Raw genomic sequence first — 27,586 nt, 5'->3', positions numbered from 1 at the left:
ACGAATGGATAAAAAAAATGTGGCATTTATACACAATGGAGTATTACTCTGCATTAGAAAATGACAAAATCATAGAATTTGCAGGGAAATGGATGGCATTAGAGCAGATTATGCTAAGTGAAGCTAGCCAATCCCTAAAAAACAAATGCCAAATGTCTTCTTTGATATAAGGAGAGTAACTAAGAACAGAGTAGAGACGAACAGCATGAGAAGAAGATTAACATTAAACAGGGATGAGAGGTGGGAGGGAAAGGGAGAGAAAAGGGAAATTGCATGGAAATGGAAGGAGACCCTCAGGGTTATACAAAAGTACATACAAGAGGAAGTGAGGGGAAAGGGAAAAATAATACAAGGGGGAGAAATGAATGACAGTAGAGGGGGTAGAGAGAGAAGAGGAGAGGGGAGGGGAGGGGAGGGGAGGGGGGATAGTAGAGGATAGGAAAGGCAGCAGAACACAACAGACACTAGTATGGCAATATGTAAATCAATGGATGTGTAACTGATGTAATTCTGCAATCTGTATATGGGGTAAAAATGGGAGTTCATAACCCACTTGAATCAAAGTGTGAAATATGATATATCAAGAAATTTGTAATGTTTTGAACAACCAACAAAGAAAATTAAAAAAAAAAAAACTCCATCTGGATCTCCTATAGCTCTTTAGTTGTAACATCATCTCTTCTCTACCTCTATCTACATTTCTCAAACTAGTCCGATTCGATTTCTGTCACAACTGAACCACCAAAAGGTTTGCAATGTCCATCTCCTTATAAAAAATGGATATTTTATTTCTAGGTAATGTTCAACAAATGGGACAATTTCTTTCTTAAAATGATTCTAGTCAACATATACCACATTCTCCAGGTGTTCTACGTGAGACTTTTTTTTTTTTAATGTTTGAGGGGATGATGGGGATACTGGGGATTGAACCCAAGGGTACTCTATGACTTAGCAACATCAGCAGCCCTTTTTATTTTACTTTGAGACAGGGCCTTGCTAAATTGCCTAGGCTGGACTTGAATTTGCAATCTTCCTGCCTCGAACTGTCCCAAGTATGGGGATTACAGGTGTGCACCATGGCACTGAGCCTGAGTCTTTTTCATTTCTTTTGCATGCTCAGTCTCCTCCATAATAGACCTCAACTGTTAGCTGCCTCAAAGCCATCCTTTTTGTCAATGCATATTTTGTACGAAGGCAATCTCAACCAAGCTTTGCCATGGCTCCAACCAATAGGAACAATTCTTCTGAGTTACAGATGTTCTATCATTCAATGCTGAAGTTAAAAACTTGGGAAATATCCTGAAATATAGAAACATGAGAACTAGAAACCTTGAGACTTCATGCTCCTTCACTCCCCATTATTCAATCTATTACAAAGATAAATTTTATCTCCTAAATAATCCTTTGCCATTCAAAACTTCCCACCTCCCATAATCACTGTAATGACTAATGCTTTCAACTGTCCCTCTTACTTATATCCCTTCCAATTCATTTTCCACATTGCAGTCAGAGTGAACTTTAAAAAGCACAAATTAGATGTCAACCCATGCTCATAGCCCTGTGGGGTATCCTATTTTTCTTAAAATAAATTATGTAATGTTTGAAAGCTCTACAAGCATTGCATGTTGGGCTTCTACCCTCATATATTGCCACGGTTCATTACTTTGTGAGCTGCAGATCTCTCAGGGCCACAGAACATATTATATTCTGTTCCTGTAGTCTTTTCCTCCTCTACACACTAGTTAAATCTTACTCGTTTGAGTCTCAGATCAAAGATATCATTACTGTGCTTGCCTAGCATAAGCAAGGTATGAGATTCAATCTTAACACCAAAAGACACACAAAAAACTACCTTAGAATACTTCCAGACCAAGAGTCCAGGTTAAGTGCCCCTGCTGTATCATTGATTACACACCAATGTTATTCCTTGGACACAATTCTCAGTTAAGTAATTATATATTTTATTATTATCTAGTGCCTTATTCCTTTTATAATGGACTCTAATTTCCCATGAGGGCAATCAGGATTGATGTGTTTCACCAATTACTGGATCGTAGCACCTAGCACAGCATTCAACCAATACCATATAAATAGCATGGACTGAACTAGTATGTATAAAGTATACTGGGAATGAGGGAAGACAAGAACAATACAATAAATAAGAAACGACAAGGAGGTCAGAAGAAAAGGAGGACTGAAGGAATTTTCTATTAGTAGAAATGAAATGTCCAAACAGGCTAAAGAATAAGGTATCAGATTTGTTTATTTGCAGTGGCACAGATCAAACCCACAACCTCATGCATACTAGGCAAGCAAGCACTCTACTGATCCAGCCCCAAGATCAGTTTTTAAAACACTGAACTTTATAACAGTCTTTGGGGAAACTCAGTATTCAAAATATAAGAGTGGGGAGTGTGACTGTATTATAGCTTAACATGTGTAAGGCTTTGATTTTTTTTTTTTAAGACTTTGTTTTGATCCTCAATGCACTCAAAAAAAATTTTTTTCAACTTAAAAACCAAATTCAGCAATCTTACCTTGGACAATGTGTATACATGTGTATATGAATTGTCTTTGTAACAACATAAAGTCTTTCATTTAATTATATTTGTAAAAATAACCTGAATATAATCAAGAGGGAATTAGTCAAAGTATAACATATTCAGAAAGTAGAAAACTATCCAGCTGTAAAAAAGAATGAGGAATTTCTAATGTACTAAAATGGAAAAATCTGTAAGAAATTAGAAAAGCAAGTTACAAAATAAACATGCAATATGCAACTTTTATGTTAAAATAAAAAGGGGAAGGAGAAGAAAGTATGTAATTGAATTTACATTAAAACAAACTGGGAAAAGGTAGACTACTAGTAACTGGTTACCCATACAAAGAAAGAATGGGGTACATCACAGCAAAGGAGAAAATGAGTTGTGTTTTGTTTTCTTTTAACATAACACCTATTCAAAAGCTGAATTTTAGGTGGGCACAGTGATACACTCCTATAATCCCAAAGACTTGGGGAGTCTGAGGCAGGAGGATTACATGTTCAAAACCAGCCTCAGCAACTTACTGAGGATATAAGCAACATAGCAAGACACTGTTATCAAAATAAAAAATTAATTAATTAATCTAAGTTCATTTTTTTAAACTTCTTTAGTTGTATATGGACTCAATGCCTTTATTTGTTTTTATGTGGTGCTAGGATCCAACCTAGCACCTCACACTTGTGAGGCAAGTGCTCTACCACTGAGCTACAACTTCATCCCCCTAAGTTCATATTTTTAAAATTTTTTAGTTGTTGATGGACCTTTATTTTATTTATTTACATGTGGTGCTGATAATCTAACCCAATGCCACACACATGCTAGGCAAAAGCTCTACCACTGAGCTACAATCTCAACCCCTAAATTCATATGTTAAAAACAATAAAATCGGGGCTGGGTTTGTAGAACACTTGCCTAGCATGTGTGAGGCACTGGGTTTGATCCTCAGCACCACATAAAAATAAATAAAGGAATAGAAAAATATAATAACATTATTTTTAACACATTTAAAAAATAAAATAAAATCACAAATAATCTTAACAGGAAAAAAAAAGGCCTTAAGATTGAGTTTCAATAGCCAGACACAGTGACCTACTCTTATAATCCCAGCAGCTCGGGAGGCTAAGGCAGGAGGCTCATGAGTTCAAAACCAGCCTCAGGGACTAGGGCTATAGCCCAGTGGCAGAGTGCTTGTTTAGCGTGTGTGAGGCACTGGGTTCAATCTTAGCACAACATAAAAATAAACAAATTAAAAAAAAATAGAGGCATTTACAACTACAAAAAATTTTTTTAAAAATAAACAAAAACCCAGCCTCAGCAAAAGTGAGGCACTAAGCAATTAAATAAGACCCGGTCTCTAAATAAAATACAAAATAGGGATAGGGCTGTGGCTCATGGTTTGAGTGCCCCCAAGTACACCAAAAATCCCCACTATACCCCACCCAAAAAAAAAAAAAAAAAAAATCAAAGTTTCAACCCCGATCTTTACAGCAATTTAAAGATTAAAGTACCTCACATTCAAGTAGAGGAGCCAAGTAAAAAAACAAAGTATAGTAATTAAAGGAACTACTCCAAGATTTTAAACTTTAAAACATCTTATAAACATTATTTATAATGGTTTCGGCTTTGAAATTACCAAAATTGAAACATAAAAAAAAAAAGGAATGATTTTTCTAAGTTGTAGTTGGACACAATATCTTTATTTATTTATTTTTATGTGGGGCTAAGGATGGAACCCAGGGCCTCGCAAGTGCTAGGAGAGCACTCTACCCCTAAGCCACAACCCCAACTGAAAAAATTATTCTTTTTTTTTTTAATATTTTTTTTTAGAGAGAGAGGGAGAGAGAGAATTTTTTAATATTTATTTTTCAGTTTTGGCGGACACAACATCCTTGTTTGTATGTGGTGCTGAGGATCGAACCCAGGCCGCACGCATGCCAGGCGAGCGCGCTACCGCTTGAGCCACATCCCCAGCCCTGAAAAATTATTCTTGACAATGTAAATTGTAGGTAAATACTCTAACATTTTACTAGTATCTATAGATAGAATGAGGATTTTTAAATCTTGCAGCAAACAAACTGGTTTATTGAAGCCTATATTTAAGGCACACTTTAGGTATAACAATTATTAGATTAGTTTAACAAACTTTGTTAAGTACATGTTCATGGTACAAAAAATTAAAAAGAAAAAAATGTCACCAAAACTCCCACCACATGGTATATCTCAAAATTACCTCTTTATACTTAAATGTTTACTTTCAAATTCTTTACAAACTCAGGTTTTCCCTTTAGCAATTTTTTTCTAGTTTTAATTTGTTCTTTTTATACATTGTCATGTATAACTAAAACAGAATAGAATGTATTTTGACATATTATACATACATAAAGTATAACTTCCCATTCTTTTGGATGTACATGATATGGATTTATTCTGGTTATGTATTTATATATGAACATTGGAAAGTTATATCCAATTCATTCTACCATTTTTTCCCATTCCCTTCATCTAATCCAAGGAATTTCTATTCTTCCCATCTCGCCCCTTACTATATTAGCATCTGCATATCAGAGAGAACATTCAGCCTTGAAAAACAAACTTTTAATAAAACAAACTTTTAACAAGATAAAATAAATTAATAACAATTAATTCATAAAATTCTCAAAAGAATAAGTGGAGTCTTGCTAAAGATAACAAAAACTGGGTTATACTAAAGGCAATTGCAACTCATAATTCCATCATGTATATTACCCTATAGATCAACTACGTTATTACCTTTCATTTTTGAGTGTGTGTTAATCAATGGATCAGAACAAATCCTGCAGGGCCACCATGGGCGTCTCTTGAATTTTGCCCAAATGAGATCTCCAACTTCATACTTCAGTGGTGCAGACTTTTTCTTGGGTTGACACTTTAAATAGACAAAACATAGATCATCAGTAAAAATCAAAACCTTCTGAGACAGTATTATCATCTTACAATTAACCTTCAAAATAGGCAACACCTAAAAAAATTCAGACGAAACCCCCTTGACCAGGCAACAATGACAAAATAAAACTAACTTACTTTGCCATATTTATTCACAGTCAAATTCTCAATTTATATTTGGTTTACTAAACAACTCTATTTACAGACTTAAAAGTAAGCTGTTTTGATTTAGAACAAAAAACTGAAATAGCCAGGCACACAGTGGCTTGGGGAGGGAGGGGAAGGGCTGAGGATATGTCTTACTAAGTGGTTAAGTGCCCCAGGGCTCAATCCCCAGTACCTTAAATAAATAAATAAAAGCTAAGACTCTACAAAATCTCATAGACTTGGGAGGCTAAGCAGGAGAATCCTAAATTCAAGGATAGCCTCAGAGTTTAGCAAGGCCCTAAGCAACTTAGGGAGACTCTGTCTCAAAATAAAAAATAAAAACTGGCTGGGGATGTCACTCAGTGTTTAGGTACTCCTGGGTTCAATCCCTGGTACCAAAATTATAATAATAAAGCCACTGAGAAACAGGAACAAAATACTGCTTCATTAAATTGGTGATTCCATAGATAAAGATTTTCACAAACCTGAAATACTGATTTTTTTCTCATTCTACATTAATAACACCACAATGACCAAATAAAATAGCACTGTGTTTGATCCCCACCCCCAAGCTTGTGAATGGGAACTTATTTGGAAACTCAGTCTTTCTGGATGATCAAGATAAAAGATCCTTAAGGGAGACTCTAATCCAATGTAACTGTGTCGTTATAAGCAAGGAAAACTTTGAAACAATGACAGGCAAGCATAGCCCGAAGATGAGGTAAAGATAAAGGGAGTACAGCACACAAGCCAAAGAACGCTTAACTTGACAGTAAGACATGAAGGCAAAAGTACAAAACAAATGCACAATCACTCCTCAGAAGGAATCAACTCAGCGGAAATTTCTTTTCTTTTTTTTTTCTTCTGGTACCAGGGATTAAACCCAAGGGTGCTTAACCACTGAACCACATTCCCAGTCCTTCCTATATTTTATTTAGAGACAAGGCCTCACTAAATTGCTGAGGCTGTCTTTGAATTCAAGACACTCCTGCCTCAGCCTCCTGATCTCTGGAATTCCAAGCCTGAGCTATTTAACTGGCTTCTATGTTAATATTAATTGAATGTTAACACACAGTAAGTGATTAGTTCTTGAGTAGTAACTTGCTCTGGGACATAACGGAAACTTAGTTAAAAGCTCAATATTTAAAAACAGCTGATCATAGCCCAATACACTGTCTTTTAAAATAACTTTCTTGTGCTCAATTCAGCAGCACATATATTAAAACTGGAACTATACAGAAAAGACCCCTGCAAAAGGATGACATACCAATTTGTGCAGAGCTCCATATTTTTCACACATTTATGCTGTATCAAGGTTGTGATCATCTTGTGGCATCAAGATGAAAATGTCACAACTATCTGGACAGTTGAAAATATTTAACTGGGAATATGAGCTTTCTTTAGTTACAAAGGTATTGTAGTGCTAGTTTTGGTTGGCTTGGTAATAAATATGTGAAACATTTGAAAAACCCTTCTAAATATATATAGTGATATAAGACTTGGGGAGTGGGGGGAAGCACTAGAGTCTTAGCTAACAGTTAGAACTTCTTGCAAATACATGGTCTAGAGTCTCATTTAAGTTACTAAGAATACCCATAAAATTAAGTCCTCATAAAAAGACAAAAGCAATAAAGAAAAAAACATGTCTTTTAGACAGCTTCTGTTGTTTTGGGTACTGGGGGGTTTAATGAAAAAAGACTTTACCACTGTGTCAAATTTCCAGTCCTTTTTATTTCCAGACAGGGTCTCCCTAAATTGCTTAGGGCCTTGCTAAAATGCTAAGACCAACCTTGAACTTGCAAGACTCCCGGCTCAGAGTCTCAGAGTCCCAAGTTATGCCTGGGATTACAGGTGTGTGCCACTGAGCTATAATTTTAGAAACTAGTTGAAACTTCCTAAGAATAACTTCAGGGGCTGGGGATGTACCTTGGTTGTAGAGCACTTGCCCAGCATATACCATGACATAGATTTAATTCTCAGCATCAAACAAAAAAGAATCCCTAAAATATATACTAAACACAGCAAAGTGGGAGACATCAATCCTACCTTATCACTACACTAGTTATTCAAAATGTATACAGATTTGATGGGTGTGGTAGTGAACATCTATAATCCCAGCAATTTAGGAAGATGATACAGGAGGATCACAGAGTTTGAGGCCAGCCTTGGCAATTTAGTGAGACCCTCAGCAACTCAGAAGACCCTGCCTCAAAATAAAAAATAAAGGGGGCTGGTGTTGTGGCGCAGTGGTAGAGTGCTCGCCTAGCATGCACGAGGCACTGGGTTCGATCCTCAGCACCACATAAATGTAAAATGAAGATATTGTGTCCACCTAAAACTTAAGAATAAATATTTAAAAAAAAAAAAAAAAGGACTGGGGGCAGGAGCTGGGGTTCTAGCTCAGTGGCAGAACACTTGCCTGATATGTGAAGCACTGGATTCAATTCTTAGCACTGGATATAAATAAATAAAGGTCCATTGACAACCAAAAAATATATATATATTAAAAAAAAAAAAAAGACTGGGGACGTACCTCAGTGGTAAAGTGCCCCTGGATTCAATTCCCAACTTAAATAAAAGGCAGAGATTAGGCAGAATCGATTTTAAATACACATTCTAACATAAAATTCTTTACCCTGCAAAAATACAAAGAAACAGAGCTAAATATGGTTTAAGACAACAAAACTAGGAGCTATCCACCAGTTGACAATTATAAAGAAAACTTCTAAAAGAAGTGCTTCAGATCAGGTGCAGTAGTGCACACCTGTAATCACAGAGGCTGGGGGGGGGGGGGGGGTTGAGGCAGGAGGACCTAAAGTTCAAAGCCATCCTTAGCAACTTAGCAAAACTCTGTCTAAAAATAAAATGTAAAAAAAGGTCTGGGGATTTGGTTCAGTGATTAAAGTCCCTCCATTCAAGTTGTGGTTACCACCCCCTCCCCAAAAAAAAATTAATAAGGTTCTATTACAATTTATAACAAGAAAGAATTAAAACTCACCATGCTCCACATTGGAAAGGGTTAAATGGGCTAAAGTATTGTAAAATCTACATATGTTTAGGGAGGACCAAAATATTTTATTTTTTTTTAAATGTTTCAAGTATTTTCAGTTGTAGATGGACACAATACCTTTTTCTTTTTTTTAATATTTATTTTTTTTATCGGCGGACACAACATCTTTGTATGTGGTGCTGAGGATCGAACCCGGGCCACACGCATGCCAGGCGAGCGCGCTACCACTTGAGCCACATCCCCAAGCTCCCCAAAATATTTTAAATTGTCCAGTAGGTTGTGGTGCAGACCTGTAACCTCAGCAACTTGGGAGACTGAGGCAAGTAGATCACAAGTTGGAGGCTAGCCTTGGCAATTTATGAGACCCTGTATCCAAAAAACATAGCTTGGTGACAGAGCACCCCTTAGTTCCATCCCCAGTTTAAAAAAAAAAAAAATGTCACCAGGTGCAGTGGCCCACACCTGTAATCCCAGCAGCTTGGGTGGCTGAGGCAAGAGGATCACAAGTTCAAATCCAGCCTTAGCAACTTGACAAAATCCTAAGCCACTTAATGAGACCCTATCTCAACATAAAAAATAAAAAGGGCTGAGGATGTGGTTCAGTAGTAAAGTGCCCCTGATTCAATCCCCAGAATAACAACAACAACAAAGTTGAAATAACAGAAATATGGCTAAATAAAGTTAGAACAACATGCTGGAATATACCAATTGTCATTAAAAACTATGATGAGAAGCTGGGCAACTTAGGAGAGGCTGAGGCAGGAGCATCCCAAGTTTCAGGTCAGCCTCTGAAAATAAGGAGACCCTGTCTCAAAATAAAAAGGCTGGCAACATTACTCAGTGGTAGAGTGCACCTAGGTTCAATCCCCAGCCAATAGTGCAAGGGGAAAAAAAAAAAAAACTATTATGAGAAGCCAGAAATTAAGGGGAAAAAAAAAACCTTTAACTCAGGAGACTGAGGCAGGAGGATGACAAATTCCGGGGCAGTCTAAGCAACTTAGTAAGAACTTGTCTCAAAATAAAGTAAAAAGGATTGAGAATGTGTGTAGCTCAGGGACACAGAACATGCCTAGTATGTACAAGGTCCTAGGTTCCATCCCCAGTATCATTCGAAAAAAAAAGTGTTGGGGTCATGATTTTTTTCCTTCTTTCAAAACTTTCTTTAATTGTGTGATTTATACAATAGGTTAAATAAAAATATATAAGGAGGACTATGGGTATAGCTCAGTGGTAGAGTGTTTGCCTATCCATGAATAGACCATGGTTCCACCTCCAGCACCATAATAGAGATACACACACACACACACACACACACATACACACACTTGCCAAACAGGTTTTTAAATTGTGCCTGCTGCACCTCTAGTCAACTTAAGGATGTGATGTTTTTTTCTTTTGATTTATGTTTCCACACTAGGAACTAAACCCAGAGGGGGGTCTACCACTGAGCTACACCTCCAACCCATTTTTATATTTTTCATTTGAAACAGAGTCCCACTGAGTTGCCTAGGATGGCCTCAAATATTCCTGCACCAGACTGCCAAGTCACCATGATTAGGGTACAATGTATTAATAATACCTCAGAACCTTACTGTCAATTGACAGTAGAGACTATTATCTTACCTATGCCACCCTAGAGTGTCATATAGTAGTAATACACTATATGCTATGGTAAAATTTGCTGACTAGATTAACAATAGTAATCAGATCACACTTCACTCAAATATATGCTGTTTGCTAAGTGGAAAACAATAATTATTCTTAGGGAGGACATTTATAGAAAACGCACTAATTTTTTATATATATTAAGCATTTATTTTCAAGGAAAATGCTTTCCTTTATATTCAAAAGCATTTTATAGACATGCAGAGAGGCACAGAACTAACAGAGGCTGGAACAAACATGTCCTCAAGGAACTAATGGAAGAGAAAAACAAAGAAAATACTATAATTGCTAAGGTGAAAGGGGAACGATTCTTGGGGAAGGAAACCGACTAGCTTTATCATTAGTAACAAATTTCTCAGGACAATCTTTAAAAGATAATAACAGTCAAGAAAAGCTTAGCAGATTGAGATGCATCGCAGCAGTAGAGCATATGCTTAGAATGTAAGAGGCCTTGAGCTCAATTCCTAGCACCACAAAAAGGCATCAGGCAAAATAGCATTCACCTGTAATCCCAATTACTCTGGAGGCTCAGGCAGAAGGAGGAAAAGTTGAAGGCCAGCTTGGGCTACTTGGTGAGAACCATCCCCGCCCTGCCCCCCACCTCCCTGAGAAAAAAAAGCTGAAGATGTAGCTCAGTGGTAGAACTCTTGCCTACCCAGTACCACCTCCCCCATCCACCCACCCCCCAAAAAATAGAGAAAAAAATTATCTGCCTGCTTTGCAAAAAAAAAAAAATAATAGAGACTAGTCCTAGGTACTATTTCTCTTTTAAATCTTGTATTTCACTATTCTCTACCACAAAAGATTTATACTACACTGTCCACAGCTCCCTCTTACAGGTTGCAGTTGTTATTTTTCCATACCCTCTCCACTTAGCATTCCTTTATTACTCCCAGGTGCCCTCAGAGAAGCCTTCTCATCATTTCTTTTATCAAGTGCCTCTTCCCTATACTCTACACTTTTTTTGGGGGGGTGGGGAGTGTGTGTGGTGCTAGGGATTGAACCAAGGCCTTGTGCATGCACAGCAAGCACTCTACCAATTGAGATATATCCCCAGCCCCAATTTCTAAGTTTGCTTGGCTAGCAATCCCCCTGCCTCAGCCTCCCAAGTTGGTGGCATCAAAACATGTGCAACCAAGCTAGCTTACTCAGTGCCTCTTACCTCATCATTACACTGAATTATCTATTCATCTATTCCACCAGTCTCTAAACTACAAGGACAAAGTATCAATCGCCTTTAGAAATGGGACCATTTTCTAAAACAAAATATTGTGTCCAATAAAATAACATCTAAATGAACCAAAATAAACAACAATGAATCATTCCCTAAAGGAGCAGAATTAGAAGCCTTACTATCTCCACTGAAACATCTATCAAAAAGTGTAAGGACCTTCGTCCACAAAACTCTTGTCTTTAAAAAGATAAACGAGACTTTAAATACATTCACAATAAATGTCTTGACTTCTAAGATGGCTAACAGATGGAGACAGAACATCAAAATTTAGTCACAAGTCAGATGTGGTGGCACCTGTCTAAAATCCAAGCAACTAAAGCTAAAATAGGAGGATCCCAAGTTTGTGGTCAGACTTGGCAACTTAGTGACACACTGTCTCAAAATAAAAAGAGCTGGGATATAGTCCAGTGGTACAGTACCCCTGGATTTAATCCTTAGGACTGCAAAAAAAAAAAAAAAAAAAAAAAATTTTTAATTCAAAGGCTATTTAACTGCACTTCGCTATGCATCCTTCAGATTAAGAATTATTCTCCTAGACACCCTGATGGTAGAATTCTTACCATTCAAAACAAATATTTCACTACTGTACAATAAAAGTGTTTCTTTCCCAAACAATTATTCATCATGGGGGCAGGAAATGTAGTTCAGTCACCCAAGTATACTATCAAGTTTGAAGTAACTCTACATTATAGAAACCTCACTAAGCAATATTACTCAAGCTGGGAATGCAGCCAGTGGCAGAGCACTTGCTTAGCACACGTGAAACCATGGGCTCAATCTCCAGCACTACCAAAAAAACAAAAAAAACAACACTCTCTTAAACCTCTGTTGGCTTTAATTTCAATCGTTCCAAGCACAGATAAAAACAAACCCACTTCTAATGGTTTGTGACTGTTGACATTTCCAGCAATTTTTAACACGAGCATTCATTAAGCAGGTGTTAAATGCTTTAAAATCATTCTAGAGTCTTCAACTCTCATAGATTTCTCCATAAAAACAAAGAAAAAAACAAAATAACAACATACAATATTTCATTAAAATCAAAAATGTTCATCTCAACCAAATCACACATTGAGCTAAGTAAAATAACTACACTAAGTACAGTGATTTAGCAAGCTACATTTGGGCACAATAAAAAGCAGATATTGTGTTGAACACTTAACATGCAATAATTTTATCTCATGACCTCACAGCAGTTTCTGAGTATAGGGCTAGGAAGGCAATCTTTTCCATTCTGTAGATAAGAAAATTAAGACAAAAATTAATTTGCTCTCCCCTGATTCACAATAAGAGTACCAAAACACCAAAAGTCACAATTCAAAGCAGACTCTACTAAAAATGTTTTTCACGGTTGTACCAATCTAATTCCCAGAATATACACTTTCAGATCTGCTAAATCAGAGTTTCCTTTAAAAAAAAAAAAAGCATGTATTTTTAGTTGTTGATGGACCTTTATTTTACTTATTTATTTATGTGTGGTGCTGAGAATCAAACCCAGTGCCTCACACACATGCTAAGCCAGCACTCCACCACTGAGCTACAATCCCAGCCCCAGAATTTTCTAAAATTAGAAATCCCAGCCCCAGAATTCTAAAATTAGAAATCCATATGCAGCAAAATGAAATTAAACCCCTTTTCTCACCACACACAAAACTCAACTCAAAGTAGATCAAGGACATAGGAATTAGACCAGAGACCCTGTGTCTAATAGAAGAAAAAGTGGGCCCAAAATTTCATCATATCAGATTAGGCCCCAACTTCCTTAAAAAGACTCCTAAAGCACAAGTAATAAAATCAAGAATCAACAAATGGGACAGATTCAAACTAAAAGCTTCTTCTCAGCAAAAGAAACAATCAATGAGGTGAAGAGAGAGCCTACAGAATGGGAGCAAATTTTTACCACACTCACATCAGATAGAGCACTAATCTCCAGGATACATAAAGCACTCAAAAAAAAAAAAAAAAAACCACAAATAACCCAATCAATAAATGGACTAAGGAACTGAACAGACACTTATTAGCAGAAGATATATGATCGATCAACAAATATATGAAAAAATGTTCAACATCTCTAGTAATTAGAGAAATGCAAATCAAAACTACTCTAAGATTTCATCTCATGCCAGTTAAAATGGCAGTTATCAAGAACATAAGCAACAATAGGTGCTGGCGAGACTGTGAGGGAAAAGACACACTCTTACATTGCTGATGGGACTGCAAATTGGTGTAAACAATCCGGAAAGCACTATGGAGATTCCTTAGAAAACTTGGAATGGAACCATCATTTGACCCAGCTATCCCACTCCTGGGTCTATACCCAAAAGACTTAAAGCATACTACAGTGACACACCCCAATCAATGTTTACAGCAGCACAATTCACAACAGCTGTGGAACCAATCTAGATGTCCTTCAACAGATGAATGGATAAAGAAACTGTGGAGTGTGTGTGTGTGTGTGTGTGTGTGTATACACAATGAAATATTACTCAGCATTTAAAAAGAATAAAATTATGGCATTTGCAGGTAAATAGACAGAGTTGGAGAATATCATTCTAAGCAAAGTAAGTCAATCCCAAAAAACTTAAAGCTGAATGTTTTCTCTAATAACTGGATGCTGATCCATAATGGGGTGGGAGGCATGAATGGAGGAACTTCAGATTGGGCAAGAGGGGGGTGGCATGGGGGTAGAAAAGATGGTGAAATGAAACAGGCATCATCACCCCAGGTACGTGCATGATTGCACAAATGATGTGACTATTTTGCATACAACCAGAAGTGAAAAATTGTGCTCCATTTGTGTACTATGAATTGAAGTGCATTCTATTGTCATGTATAACTAATCAGAATAAGTAAATAAAAAGAATTCTATCTATATTTTTCAAAAAAAAAATTTCTACAATATTTAAACTAACTCCCACCTCCCCAAACTTATTGGAAATTCAAATATTCCCATTGTGAAGAACAACTAACTAAAGCTTAAAAAGTCTATTCACATGAAGTCACTAATGCTGTTCTCTAGAGTTGTCAATACAATGCTGGTTTGCCAGCAAACTTTTCTTGAGCCCAAGAGGAAGGCACTGACTGAAGTAACAGAAACAATGACCTAACTGGCATAGTTCAAAAAAGCAATACTTTTAAGTATGCCTACTTCTCAACACTTTTGCCAGGGATGAGGGAGGTGCAGTGCTGCGAATGGAACCCAGAGTTTCACAAACATTGAACTATACTCTCAGACCTTTCATCTCATTTTTAAAAGCCAGGAAATGATCTAGATGTTGAAGAGGGACTTGGCTAAATAAATATTATATATCAGCACATAAGGATGTACGAATTTATACTCAAATTTTATACAACACACATATACACAAAATATAAAAAAGTTTACAAAAAACATACTATAGCCTGGTGCAGTGGCACACACCTGTAATCCCAGCTGCTTGGGAGGTTGAGACGAGTTCAAAGCCAGCCTCAGCAACTGAGTGAGGCACTAAGCAACTCAGTGAGACCCTGTCTCTAAACACAATACAAAATAGGGCTGTGGATGTGGCTCAGTGGTCGAGTTCCCTGGTACAAAAAAAAATACATACATACTATGAACCCAAATTGTATAAAGACATACATTTTCTTTTTTTTATTTATTTTTTTTTAGTTGTAGTTGGACACAATACCTTTATTTTATTCATTTATTTTTATGTGGTGCTGAGGACCAAACCCTGAGCCTCATGTGTGTTAGGCGAGTGCTCTACCACTGAGCCACAATCCCAGCCCCAAGACAAACATTTTCACATATGAATTTACATACAGAAAACTCTAGAAGGATAAAATTCACAACAATAACTGAATCTCTGAATGTTGTCATAAAACTTTTTTTAATCGGTACAGAACTGACTGGATATTGAATCCAGGACCTGGTATAGACTAGGCCAGCATTTTATTTAAAAATTTTACTTGTAAACAGGGTGTCACTAAGTTGCCCAGTCTAGACTTGAACTTTGGATTCTCCTGCCTCCATCTGGGATTACAGACATGCTGCAAGCAAGCCTGGTTTGTCAAATAAATTTTTGGCTTGTCTAGACTTTGTAATTTTCCTACACTGAACACACTTATGTTTCAGGTCCATTTTTATACTGACAAAAAATTCATAACATAAAATTCACCCTTTTAACAATTTAAGTGTCTGAATTAATGGAGTTTTTCATAAATGAATACTGCATAAGATTTCTAAGTAAATTAAACACATACTAGCTCCGTAGGCCAAAATGTATGCAGAGAAATCCAACAGGGCAAAATTTCCTACAAATAGTTCATAAAATGCACCAAACAAATCAGCACTATCATCCTCCAAATTATCTTCAAAAAAATCTGAAAATGTCTATATCCATTCATATCATCTATAAAATGAGGATAATGAAGTAGGACCTACTTCTCAGTGATACTGGAAGAACTGATGAGTTAATCAGATATTGGAAGTGTTGATGAGTTAATACGCAAACACCTTAGTACTTAAAGTGCCAATAGCTGTAAAGTGTTAAGTACCATAGTGTTAGCTTGCATCTATTTCACTCAAAACCTGAAATTAGAAGCATCTCTCTTCCTCCTCTCTACTCAAGCCTTATTCAGCCCAAAGGAGCAACATTCAAATGTTCCATTTCACTTTGATCTTAACTGTTAATATTAAGCCACTATTTCGTGGTACAATATTGTTTAAGTTAAAAGCATAGGCTCTCTGGAATCACACTTCACAAACTGTTAAAAAAAAAAAAAAAAAAGGCCTCACACATAGTAATAACTCAAAAATAACAGCTGCTCTAATATTATTGTTCACTATATTTGTTGGCAACTGTACATTATTTCAATTACAATAAGAACAAGATAGGAGGAAAAAAGAAGCCAGTGATGATGGCGGCTTACACCAGTAATCTCAGCCATTCAGGAAGCTGAGACAAGAGGAATGCTTGAGTCCCAGCATTCCAGACCAGAATAGGCAACAGAGCAAGACTCTCTTTTTTTCTTTCTTTTAATATATTTTTTTGGTTGTTGACTAACCTTTATTTATTTATTTATATGCAGTACTGAGAACTGATATATTACACATTTCCAGTGCCTCACACATGCTAGGCAAGCACTCTACCACTGAACTACAATCTCAGCCCAAGATTCTCTTATAAAAACAAAAACAAAACAAAACAAAAAAAACAACACACAACAAAAACCATTTCACAACAGTATAAACATTTAACTACCATTTATCACTGTTTAAAGAAAAATACTTGAAATTCTAAGTAACCAACCTAAAAATAATTTTTTTTTTTTAAAGAGAGAGAGAATTTTTCTAATATTTATTTTTTAGTTTTCGGCGGACAAAACATCTTTGTTTGTATGTGGTGCTGAGGATCAAACCCGGGCCACAGGCATGCCAGGCGAGCGCGCTACCGCTTGAGCCAAATCCCCAGCCCTAAAAATCATTTTTAGAGTGGAGTGCTGGACCATTTTTTTTCTTTTTTTTTTATTGGTTGTTCAAAATATTACAAAGCTCTTGACATATCATATTTCATACATTAGATTCAAGTGGGTTGGACCATTTTTTTTCAAGAGAGGGTCTCACTAAATTGCTTAGAGCCTCACTTCATTGTTAAGGCAGGCCTTGAGTCGATCCTCTTGCCTCAGTCTCCTGGGATAACAGGCCTGCACCACCACACCTGACTAAAAGTAATTTTTAAATAAAGTAATTCAAGTGGACACTTCATTGTCCATCTACTTTATGGTTATCACAGTCACAGGACCAACTGTCAAACATCTACTTCTGCCAGACGTGGGGGCACACACCTGTAATCCCAGCTACTGAGGAGGCCGTGGCAGGAGGACCTCAATCACAAGACTGAGTTCAGCTTCAACAACTTAGCGAGGCCCTAGAAAACTTCATGAGAACCTGTCTCAAAATAAAAAATAAAAAAAGAGGAAAAGGAATGTGGCTCAGTGGTTAAGGGTTCAAACAATGGGTCCAACAAAAACACATCTATTTCCAACAGCAAAATTTTTTAAATTTACAAGATCTAGAGATATGTTTCAGTGGGATAGTGCTCACCTGGCATACATGAGGCTATGAGTTTGATCTCTAGCACTACAAAAATAGTAATAACAATAACAACTCACCCCTTATTCTTACTCTGGAATAATTTAAGTCCTAGTGAGAGCCCCAAACACACACCCATTCTAAGGTCTCAATTCATCCTAAATTATCACAATTCCAATGCTACTGCTTTCATTTAAAGTTTTTTCATTGTACAGGGGATTAAACCCGGCACTTCAAGCAAACTACCACTGAAATATATCCCTAGTCCCTTTTATTTATGCATGTATGTATATGTGTATTTTTGCATTACTGAGATTGAACATAGGAGCATTCTACCTAAGCAGCTCTTTGTCTCAAACTTGCAATCCTCCTGTTTCAGATACCATCCTACTGTCTAATGAAACAAGTATATACCACTTATACAAGCAACATTCAAGGCCCTTTATAAACTGGCCCTCAGGTAATTTCCCACATACTTCTTTTATGCATATTAAAATCTGATCAGAGTATAATTTACAATACATATCCTTTCATATTCCATTTCTCTTGTCTGTTTACCCTATGCATTCATCATACTGTGTCTAAATATTTCTCCATCCTTCCTTCTAGAAATGGGTTAAACAGACTCTTTCAAACTACCTCAACCATAGCCATCTTGCCCTTCTGACAGTGATTTGCTATTTTTCATGTTAATGAAAATACCTCTTGCTCCTACTATTAAATATCATTTTTATTTAGGAAACTACTACAACAGAGATGATACCTCTTGCTCCTACTATTAAAGATCATTTTTATTTAGGAAACTACTACAACAAATATTAAGAATAGGTACAGCCAGGAATGGTGGCACATGCCTACAATCCCAGCAGTTCAGAAGGCTGAGGCAAGAGGATAGTAAGTTCAAAGCCAGCCTCTGCAACTCAGTGAGGCCCTAAGTAACTTAGCAAGATTCTGTCTCAAAAAGTAAATAAACAAAAAAACACACTGGAAATGTGGGGCAGTGGTTAAGCACCCTAGAGTTCAAACCCTAGTACAAAAAAAAAAAAAAAAAAGATATGCACAGTATCTAAATAAATTAATTAAAAAATTAAATTAATTAAAAATTAAATTAGCAAGCCCAAAATATGATGCAGATCATCTCCTTTTTGAGGGGTTGGGGAGGTGCGAGAGGGACTGAACTCAGGGACTCTCCACCACTGAGCCACGTCCCCAGCCCTATTTTGTATTTTTATTTAGAGACAAGGTTTCACTGAGTTGCTTTACTGCCTCACCATTGCTGAGGATGGCTTTGAACTCCCAATCCCCCTGCTTCAGCCTCCCAAGCCACTAGGATCATAAGTGTGCCACATCACGCCCAGCTTCCTTTTAAGAGCAGCTTAAACCTAAAAAGATTTACATTATAACTTATCAAAGAAAAATTTCATCCCTGAGGGTAACTTCTCAAGAATATGAGAGGCAGAGATAACAAATAACTTGTCTAAGACAGTGGGACAATCAGAGTAAGATAAATATCCACCTACTGCCATACATTTGTAAATCATCAGTCCTTTTTGAATTTGTCCCATTACATTTGCTTAAATTAAATGAGGAACTATATACTAGAGCATACTTTCTATATGAGTTTGAACACAATCTCTGTGATGTACAGAAAATTCACAGGCTAAATTCCTACTCTGCCCTTAACCATCTGTGAAATTTTGGAAAAAGTTACTTCACCTCTCTAAGATTGTGCTTTACCTGTAAAAACAGGACAATATTGCTTTGTGTTAAATTCTGTATTGACAAAAGGTAAATATGCTCTAAGATTATTCATAACCTAATATGAAAAGTAGTATTTTCAGCTGGTAATTACAATAATTCTTATACAAGAATTGTGATTTCAGTTCAACTCAAAATTGCAAAGGAAATTTTCAAATTTAAGATGTAATAAAGAAAACTACTTACTACAAAAAAACGTATTACTCCCCTATTTTGCTCATAACCACATAATCTAATAAATATGTCTTATTTCTTTCTCATTTATGGTACTGGGGATTCAAACCGAGAGGTGCTTTACCACTGATCTACATTCCCTGCCATCTTAGATTTTTACTTTGAGACAGGGTTTTGCCAAGTTGCCCACCCTAGCTTTGAACATATAATTCTCCTGGTTCAGCCTCCTGAGCTAGGATTTCAGGCATGTGCCACCATGCCTAGCTATATATGTTTCTAATTGTCAATGCTCTCTTAACATTCATTACATCACCTGGAGCTCAAAAAAAAAAACAGGTGACCTAGGTGTGGTGATGCATGCCTATAATCCCAGCAAGGTGAGAGGCTGAGGCAGGAGAATCTTTGAGGTCAGCCTGAACAACTCAGCAAAACCCTGTCTCAAAACTTAAAAAAGGGCTGGGGATGTACCTTAGTGGTAGAGAGCACCTAGATTCCATACCCAGTACCACAAAAAAATAAAAACAACGAACAAACCACAACCATGTGAGGTAGGCAACACAGATTTTTTTTCTGATCTTTTTTTTTTTCATATTTATTTTTTAGGTATAGATGGACACAACACAATGCCTTTATTTTTCTGTGGTGCTGAGGATCAAACAAGGGCCCCATCCAGGCTAGGCGAGCACTCTACCACTGGGCCACAATCCCAGCCCTTATTGGATCTTCACAGATGAGGAAAGCAGTTGAGAATAACCTTGCCAGAGATTTGAGGCCCTTTAGCAAAAAGCACAGATTAGAAGCAGGCATTTAAACTTCTAATTTACCATTCCAACTAGATAACAAAGGAAATGAGCTAAATCCCACAAGCGCTGTCTACCTGTTAAACTGCATAAAGTTCAATTACCATTTACAGAGAGAAGGAGGACCTAGGAATCCAGTTAGTCAAATTCTAGCAAGAGTGGTTAAATACATGATGATCTCTGATTGTTACAATTTTAGCTAGCAGCAATGTAAGGACTAAACATAATTGAGTAAAAGTTTATTGGTACTGGATGAATAAGAAATGCCCCTTGATTATTGGTGAGATCCCAGGAACAATAGATCAAAGAGAAAGCCTGGACAATAAATCAAAGGATATCACAACAGACTTGGAAAAGGACAAAAGAAAAGCAGGGAAGTGAACCAGTGAAAATTGGGAAGCAGAGAAGCTGCTAGGACCACACGGTAAGGCTCAGGCTAGGTGACGCTGGGGGAGGGAAATGGGAAATAAAATGGAGCAAATTAAATTCCATGCATGCATGATTTTTTTCAAAATGAACTATTATGTATAACTATAATGCCCTAAAAAATGGGGGGAAGGAGGCCCAGCCTGGAGTATGATGGATAAGGCAACATACTCAGAGATAGAACAGGCACATCCAAGCCATGACATTCCTGCTAGTCCAGGTCTCTGGCTTACTCCTTATAAATCCTCATTCCATAAATAAAATAGGTTTGTTAACAGTGCAGAGGACAGATCTATACCATAACCTCTCAGGAAAGTTAAAAGATAGGAAGAACTATCTATTCTGGGCTTGAGGCAATAAAAGAAACTGTGGTATGCAATTGTACCTTTATGTTACACTGAAAATTAATGACTCAAACAATAGTTCAGGGACCTCCTTAGACTCTAATCTGTGGGACATTTCCTAACACTGACCACAGGCATTTTGTCTACAATAAAAAATTAAATACCAAATATTCCTGATGAGTTGAGTACAGTGGTACACACACGCAATCCCAATTATCAGGAGGTGCCCAAGTTTGAGTCCAGCCTCAGCAACTCAGGGAGACCCTTCTCAAAATAAAAAGGGCTGGGGATGTAGCTCTTGCTCCTACTATTAAAGATCATTTTTATTTAGGAAACTACTACAACAAATATTAAGAATAGGTACAGCCAGGAATGGTGGCACATGCCTACAATCCCAGCAGTTCAGAAGGCTGAGGCAAGAGGATAGTAAGTTCAAAGCCAGCCTCTGCAACTCAGTGAGGCCCTGGTAAAACACCTGGTTCAATCCCAAGTACAAAAAAAAAAAAAAAAAAAGGAAATAATTCTGACACAAATCACTTTTATTCTGCATAGTCTTCCTTCCTGCCCATATTTTTTTTCCTCAAAGTCTGAGAACCTTCTATGCTCCAAATAATTCTCACATAACCTTTCATTGTTCTGAAATTGCTAGCTAAAGCACAGGCATATTCTTCCTGAGTTCTGCTTTATTCTGTGCCTTATATGAATTTGTTTCTATGTGCTAGAAAAAGTAGGTCAATGATTTTTCAACCCTGACTAAACAACAGAATCATCTGAGAAGTTTCATAAAATAACAAATGTTAATAGATGCCCAATTATCTCCCCTGCCCCACCGACCAAACTGGAAATTCAGAGTCACTACATCTGGGAAGGGATAGTTTGTAAATTAGGTAAAGTTTAAAAAGCTCCATGGATGCGCTGTAAGAACAGTCAAGGCAGGGCGAGGTGGCTCATGCTTGTAATCCCAGCTGTTCAGGAGGCAAGGCAGGATGATCCCAAGTTCAAAGCCAACCTCAGCAACTTAGAGAGGCGATAAGCAACTCAGTGAGACCCTGTCTCTAAATAAAATACAAAACTGGACTGGGGATGTGGCTCAGTGGTTGAGTGCCCCTGAGATCAATTCCCAGTACCACACACACAAAAAAAGAATAGTCAATGTTAAAAATAAATTACAGCACTGGGGGCTGCGGTTATAGCTCAACGGTAGAGTGCTTTCCTCATACATGTGAGGCACTGAGTGTGCGAGGCACTGGGTTTGATCCTCAGCACCACATAAAAATAAATATATTTTAAAAAAGAAAAAGAAATTACAGCACTGGGTTTATTTGGGGTAAAGAACTGTATATTTAGGGGACAATCTAACAAGAGGCAGGATCCTCAACACGGCAAGTGGTAACTTACTATAAACAATTTCAATGTTGTTTAACTCACAGGACAAAAAAAAAAGGAAGCATTTATTAGATAGTTAACTTCAAAAAACTGCTAGGAATATTCAGTGACAATGAAGGACAATTGCTATCCCATTGTCACAGATGCAGAATCTAATGCTGAGAAATGGGAAGTGAGGGCTGGGATTGTGGCAATAGTAGAGTGCTTGCCTAGCACACGTGAGGCACTGGGTTATCCCCAGCACCACATTAAAAAAAAAAAAAATTTAAACAGGGGCTGGGGATGTGGCTCAAGCGGTAACGCGCTCACCTGGCATGCGGGGAGCACTGGGTTCGATCCTCAGCACCACATAAAAATAAAATACACGTTGTGTCCACTGAAAACTGAAAAATAAATATTAAAAAATTCTCTTCTCTCTCTCAAAAGAAAAAGAAGTTCTAATTTAGACCTTTGAAAATTATATCATTATAAAAAATTTTTAAACAAAATAAAGGTAAAATATTAAAAAAAAAAAGAAAAGAAATAGGAAGTGAGCCAGCTAAATGCTGAAAAGGGCTCTTGGTTCAACTAATGCCTATGCTTTTCACTAGATCATAAAACAGAAAGAAAAAAACAGCAGTCTATTTCAAACTTTAATTTCACTAATATCAATTAACTTTGACACAATATAGTTATTAAACAAGGAATTCTGCCTACACACTTTCAACAAGCAAATGTTGAAACACCTTTACACTACGACTCAAGAAACATAAGGTATCCCGGCTCCCTCCAAAATAAACACATCATAAGCTTCTGTGCCCACCCTACTTCTTTACCTGAGAACAATGTTGTTAAAAGGCAGGTCATGCCAGGCATGGTGGCACACACCTGTAATCCCAGCAGCTCAGAATGCAGAGGCAGAGGATTGCGAGTTCAAAGCCAGCCTCAGCAAAAGTGAGGCACTAAGCAATTCAGTGAGACCCTGTCTCTAAATACAATACAAAATAGGGCTAGGGATGTAGCTCAGTGGTCAAGTGTCCCCGAGTTCAAGCCCTGGTATCAAAAAAAAAAAAAAAAAAAAAGCAGGTCATCAATGTATTCATATATTATTCTTGTTTGTTTTCTTTTTCTTTTTTTTTTTTTAATCAAAGGATAATATTAAACTGGAGTCCAGAGTTAGCTTATGCTTAAAATAAAGACACAAGACTGGGGATAACTAAGTAGCAGAGCACTCAAAAAGCATGCAGAGGGCCCAGGGTTCAATTTACAGTACTACCAAAAAATAAAAAGGAAAGAAAAAAGAAAGCAGCAACCTCTGCTCATATTAACCATTTATTTATAGTTGTAGTTGGACATAATATTTATTCTATTTATTTATATTTTATGTGGTGCTGAGGATCAAACCCAGTGCCTCTAGGCAAGTGCTCTACCACTGAGCCACAACGCCAGCCCTCATATTAACCTTTTAAATCTGGCTTTTTTTAAAAATGAGACTGACACAACTAAGTGATTTCTTCAAAACAAAAGAAAAAAAAAAATCTGTGCTTCTATGTTAATGCCTTTTCCTGAAGCCATGCTCTCTCCCCTGTCTTAATATTATATTCCCCCATCACTCTCATACAACAGAAGAGCTCAGGTTGCAAGAATTTTAATGCATGCTGTAATTTTGTACAGAACTACACATGAATTAATCCTTACCCTAACTCTAGTACTTGGTGATAGGAAATTCAGATAAGTTACTTCTCTGAACTTCCAAATCCATCCTTCACTTGAAAAATGGAAATAATGTGAGGATTAAAAATAAATGTCTAGAGGGGCTGAGGGTGTGGTAAGCGCTCCACTCAGTGGTAGAGCGCTTGCCTAGCATGTGTGAGGCCTTGGGTTCGATTCTCAGCACCACATATAAATAAATTTTAAAAAAGGTATAATATCTTTGTGTCCAACTACAACTAAAAAATATTTTTAAAAAATAAATAAATAAATAAATAAATGTCTAGGGCTGAGAATACAGTTGAGTGGCAGAGCAATTACCAAACATGTGCGAGGCCCAGGGTTTGATCCTCAATAGAATGAGAAAGGAAGAGAAAGATGAAAGGAAGGAAGGGGAGAGCTGGGTTTGTGGCTCAGTGGTAGAGCACTTGCCTAGCACATGTGAGGCACTGGGTTTGGTCCTCAGCACCACATTAAAAATATAAATAAAGTTTAAAAAAAAGAAAGGAAGGAAGGGGAGAGGAAAATGAAGGAAAGGAAGGAAAGAAGATGGATTCATAAGGGGCTGGCACAAAATAATAAATTGTTAGCCTAGAATAAATAAAATGAAGTGGTGAGCACTTTTGCAATTCTCTTACACCTTCCACTTCAAATAACCAATATTTAACTTTAAGTCAAAGAAAATTTTGATCATCTAATCAGTTATGCCACTTCAGGTTCTCAGTGACTCACCTCTACCAGGCCTCTGAAGTCCCTTCAGGGCTCCTCCAAATCAGTTAATTGCCTCAGCAAGAAGAACGAAGGGGCCGGACACAGTAGACCCATAATTCCAGTGGGTCAGTAGGCTGAAGCAGGATTGCGAGTTCAAAGCCAGCCTCAGCAAAAGTAAGGCACTAAGCAATTCAATTAGTCCAACCTTCAAATACTGAGAATAATCCATGCTTTGTGAAGGCTCTAGGACAGTGTTCATTGCCTACAATAAGAATATGTGGGCTGGGGATGTGGCTCAAGCGGTAGCGTGCTCGCCTGGCATGCGTGTGGCCCGGGTTCGATCCTCAGCACCACATACAAACAAAGATGTTGTGTCCGCCAAAAACTAAAAAATAAATATTTTAAAAATTCTCTCTCTCCCTCCTCCCTCTCTCTCTTCAAAAAAAAAGAATATGTGATCAACAGGGCATGGTGGCCCATGCCTATAATTCCAGAGACCAGGGAGGCTGAGTCAAGGGGATCAAAAGTTCAAGGCCAGCATTCCTAACTTAATGAAACCCTATCTCAAAATAAAAAAGAAAGCTGGATACATTGGCGAACACCTATAATGCCAATGGCTTGGGAGGCTGAGGCAGAAAGACCACAAGTTCAAAGTCAGCCTCAGCAACTTAGCAAGGCCATAAGAAACTTGGTGAGACCTTACCTCAGAATAAAAAAGGGCTGGGGATGTGGCTCTGTGGTTAAACACCCCTAGGTTCAATCCCTAGTACCAAAAATAAAATTAATAAAAAAAAAAAAAAAAAAAAAGGGCCACAGATGAAGCTCTGTGGTAGAGGGTACCTATGTTAAATCCCCAGTACCACAAAAAAAAAAGGGGGGGGGGGTCTAGCACAATTAATTCCCTTTGAGCTTATTTATAAAATGGATATACCAACTCAATATCATTATTAGGTCCTGGTTAAATAGTGTCAGAAGTGCTATAAGCAAATATCAGAATAAAGCCAATTTTTTTTTTTTTTTTGGTACAATGGATTTAACCCAAGGGTACTTAACTGCTGAGCCACATACCCTGCCCTTTATATTTTTTATTTTGAGACACGGTCTCACTAAGTTGCTTAAGGCATTGCTAAGTGGTTGAAACTGGCCTCAAACTTGTGATCCTCCTGCCTCAGCCTCCCAAGTAGCTAGAATAAAGCTTTCTAAGGAGTTAAAACTATTCCAAAGCATTTCCACAAATGGAAAGTAATCTGTTTACCCTCAATTAATATAACTTGTGATTGAAAATACAACTTACAGTGTTGATCACCCAAAGATATTATAAAAACCGCAATTACCCATATCCTTCATAATAACATCTCTTGTTAAAAGCATGATCAAAAATAATACTATAGGGCTGGGATTGTGGCTCAGTGGCAGAACACTTGCCTAGCATGTGTGAGGCACCGGGTTCAAATCTCAGCACCATGTATCAATAAATAAAATAAAGGTCCATTGACAACTTATTTAAAAAAAAAAAATACTATAGTCCTGCGGATACAGCTCAGTTGGTAGAGTGCTTGCCTTGCCCGCACAAGGTCCTAGGTTTAATTCCCAGCACCAGGAGAAAAAAAAAAAGAATAACAATACAGCCAGGCATGGTGATACATGGTAGCAAATGCCTGTAACCCCAACAACTCAGGAAACTGCTACAACTAATAAAACAAATCCAGCAAAGCAGGAGGTTATCAAATCAACATACAAAAATCAAGTTTCCTATATAACAATAATTTTCTGAGAATGAAATCAGGAAAACAATTCCATTCACAGTACCCTAAAAAAAAAATCTGGGGCTGGAGTTATGGCTCAGTGGAAAAGTGCTTGCCTTGTATGGGTGCAGCACTGGGTTCGATTCTCAGCACCACATACAAATAAATAAAATAAAGGTCCAACAATTAAAAACTATCTTTGAAAATCTTCTTTAAAAAAAAAAAAATCGGGGCTGGGGTTGTAGCTCAGTGTTACAGCAGTTTCTTAGCATTATGTGTGAGGCACTGAGCTCAATCCTCAGCACCACATAAAAATAAATAAATAAAAGTATTGTGTCCATCTACAACTAAAAAAATACGTATATTATGAATTTTTAAAAAATAAAATAAAATCTAGGAATAAATCTAACCAAGGAAGTGCAAGACCTCTACAATGAAAACTATACAACACTGAAGAAAGAAACTGAAGAAAATCTCAGAAGAAAGACCTTCCATGTTTTTGGGTAAGCAGAATTTAATGCTTTGGAACTAGTTACAGTCTATATAAATGGCATTAACAATACTTTAAGGGGCTGGGGATGTGGCTCAAGCGGTAGCGCGCTCGCCTGGCATGCGTGCGGCCCGGGTTCGATTCTCAGCACCACATACAAACAAAGATGTTGTGTCTGCCAAATACTAAAAAATAAATGTTGAAATTCTCTCTCTCTCTACCTCTCTCTCACTCTCTCTTTAAAAAACAAAAAAACAATACTTTAAAATGGTTAATTTATTATTACATGAATTTCATCTTGATTTTTTGAACCCAATGGCATTCTACCACTGTGCTACACCCTTAGCCCTTTTTATTTTGAGACAAGATCCTGCTAAATTGCTGAGGTTGGCTCCAGACTTCCCATCCTCTTACCTCAGCCTCCCAAGTCACTGGGATTTGAGATATGTGCCAGCATACCTGGCTTAGC

The 27,586-nt window shown here is 37.3% G+C and overlaps 1 protein-coding gene and 1 pseudogene across 11 annotated transcripts in view; one reads left to right on the top strand and one right to left on the bottom strand.

The window, feature by feature from the left end:
- The window catches only part of Nsd1 (nuclear receptor binding SET domain protein 1), a 142,364-nt gene that overhangs the window by 98,648 nt on the left and 16,130 nt on the right, over positions 1-27,586 (bottom strand). For 10 of the 11 annotated variants that reach the window (XM_058586628.1, XM_046468030.2, XM_046468034.2 and 7 more), the window contains one exon: positions 5,313-5,448. In XM_058586628.1, the coding sequence (XP_058442611.1) occupies positions 5,313-5,448 (136 nt within the window). Of the gene's footprint in view, positions 1-5,312; positions 5,449-17,347; positions 17,451-27,586 lie in introns of all 11 variants that reach the window. The other variant, XM_046468037.2, reaches the window with a different exon arrangement.
- On the top strand, positions 6,808-6,905 carry LOC124109466 (U6 spliceosomal RNA; annotated as a pseudogene).

The sequence above is a fragment of the Marmota monax genome, unplaced genomic scaffold (genome assembly GCF_021218885.2).
Source record: "Marmota monax isolate L192 unplaced genomic scaffold, Marmota_monax_Labrador192_F-V1.1 WCK01_AAM20220418_F8-fsc00196, whole genome shotgun sequence".
NCBI lineage: Eukaryota > Metazoa > Chordata > Mammalia > Rodentia > Sciuridae > Marmota > Marmota monax.
Note: the sequence above shows the minus strand (reverse complement) of the source record. Positions and strands in the feature narration are given on the sequence as shown.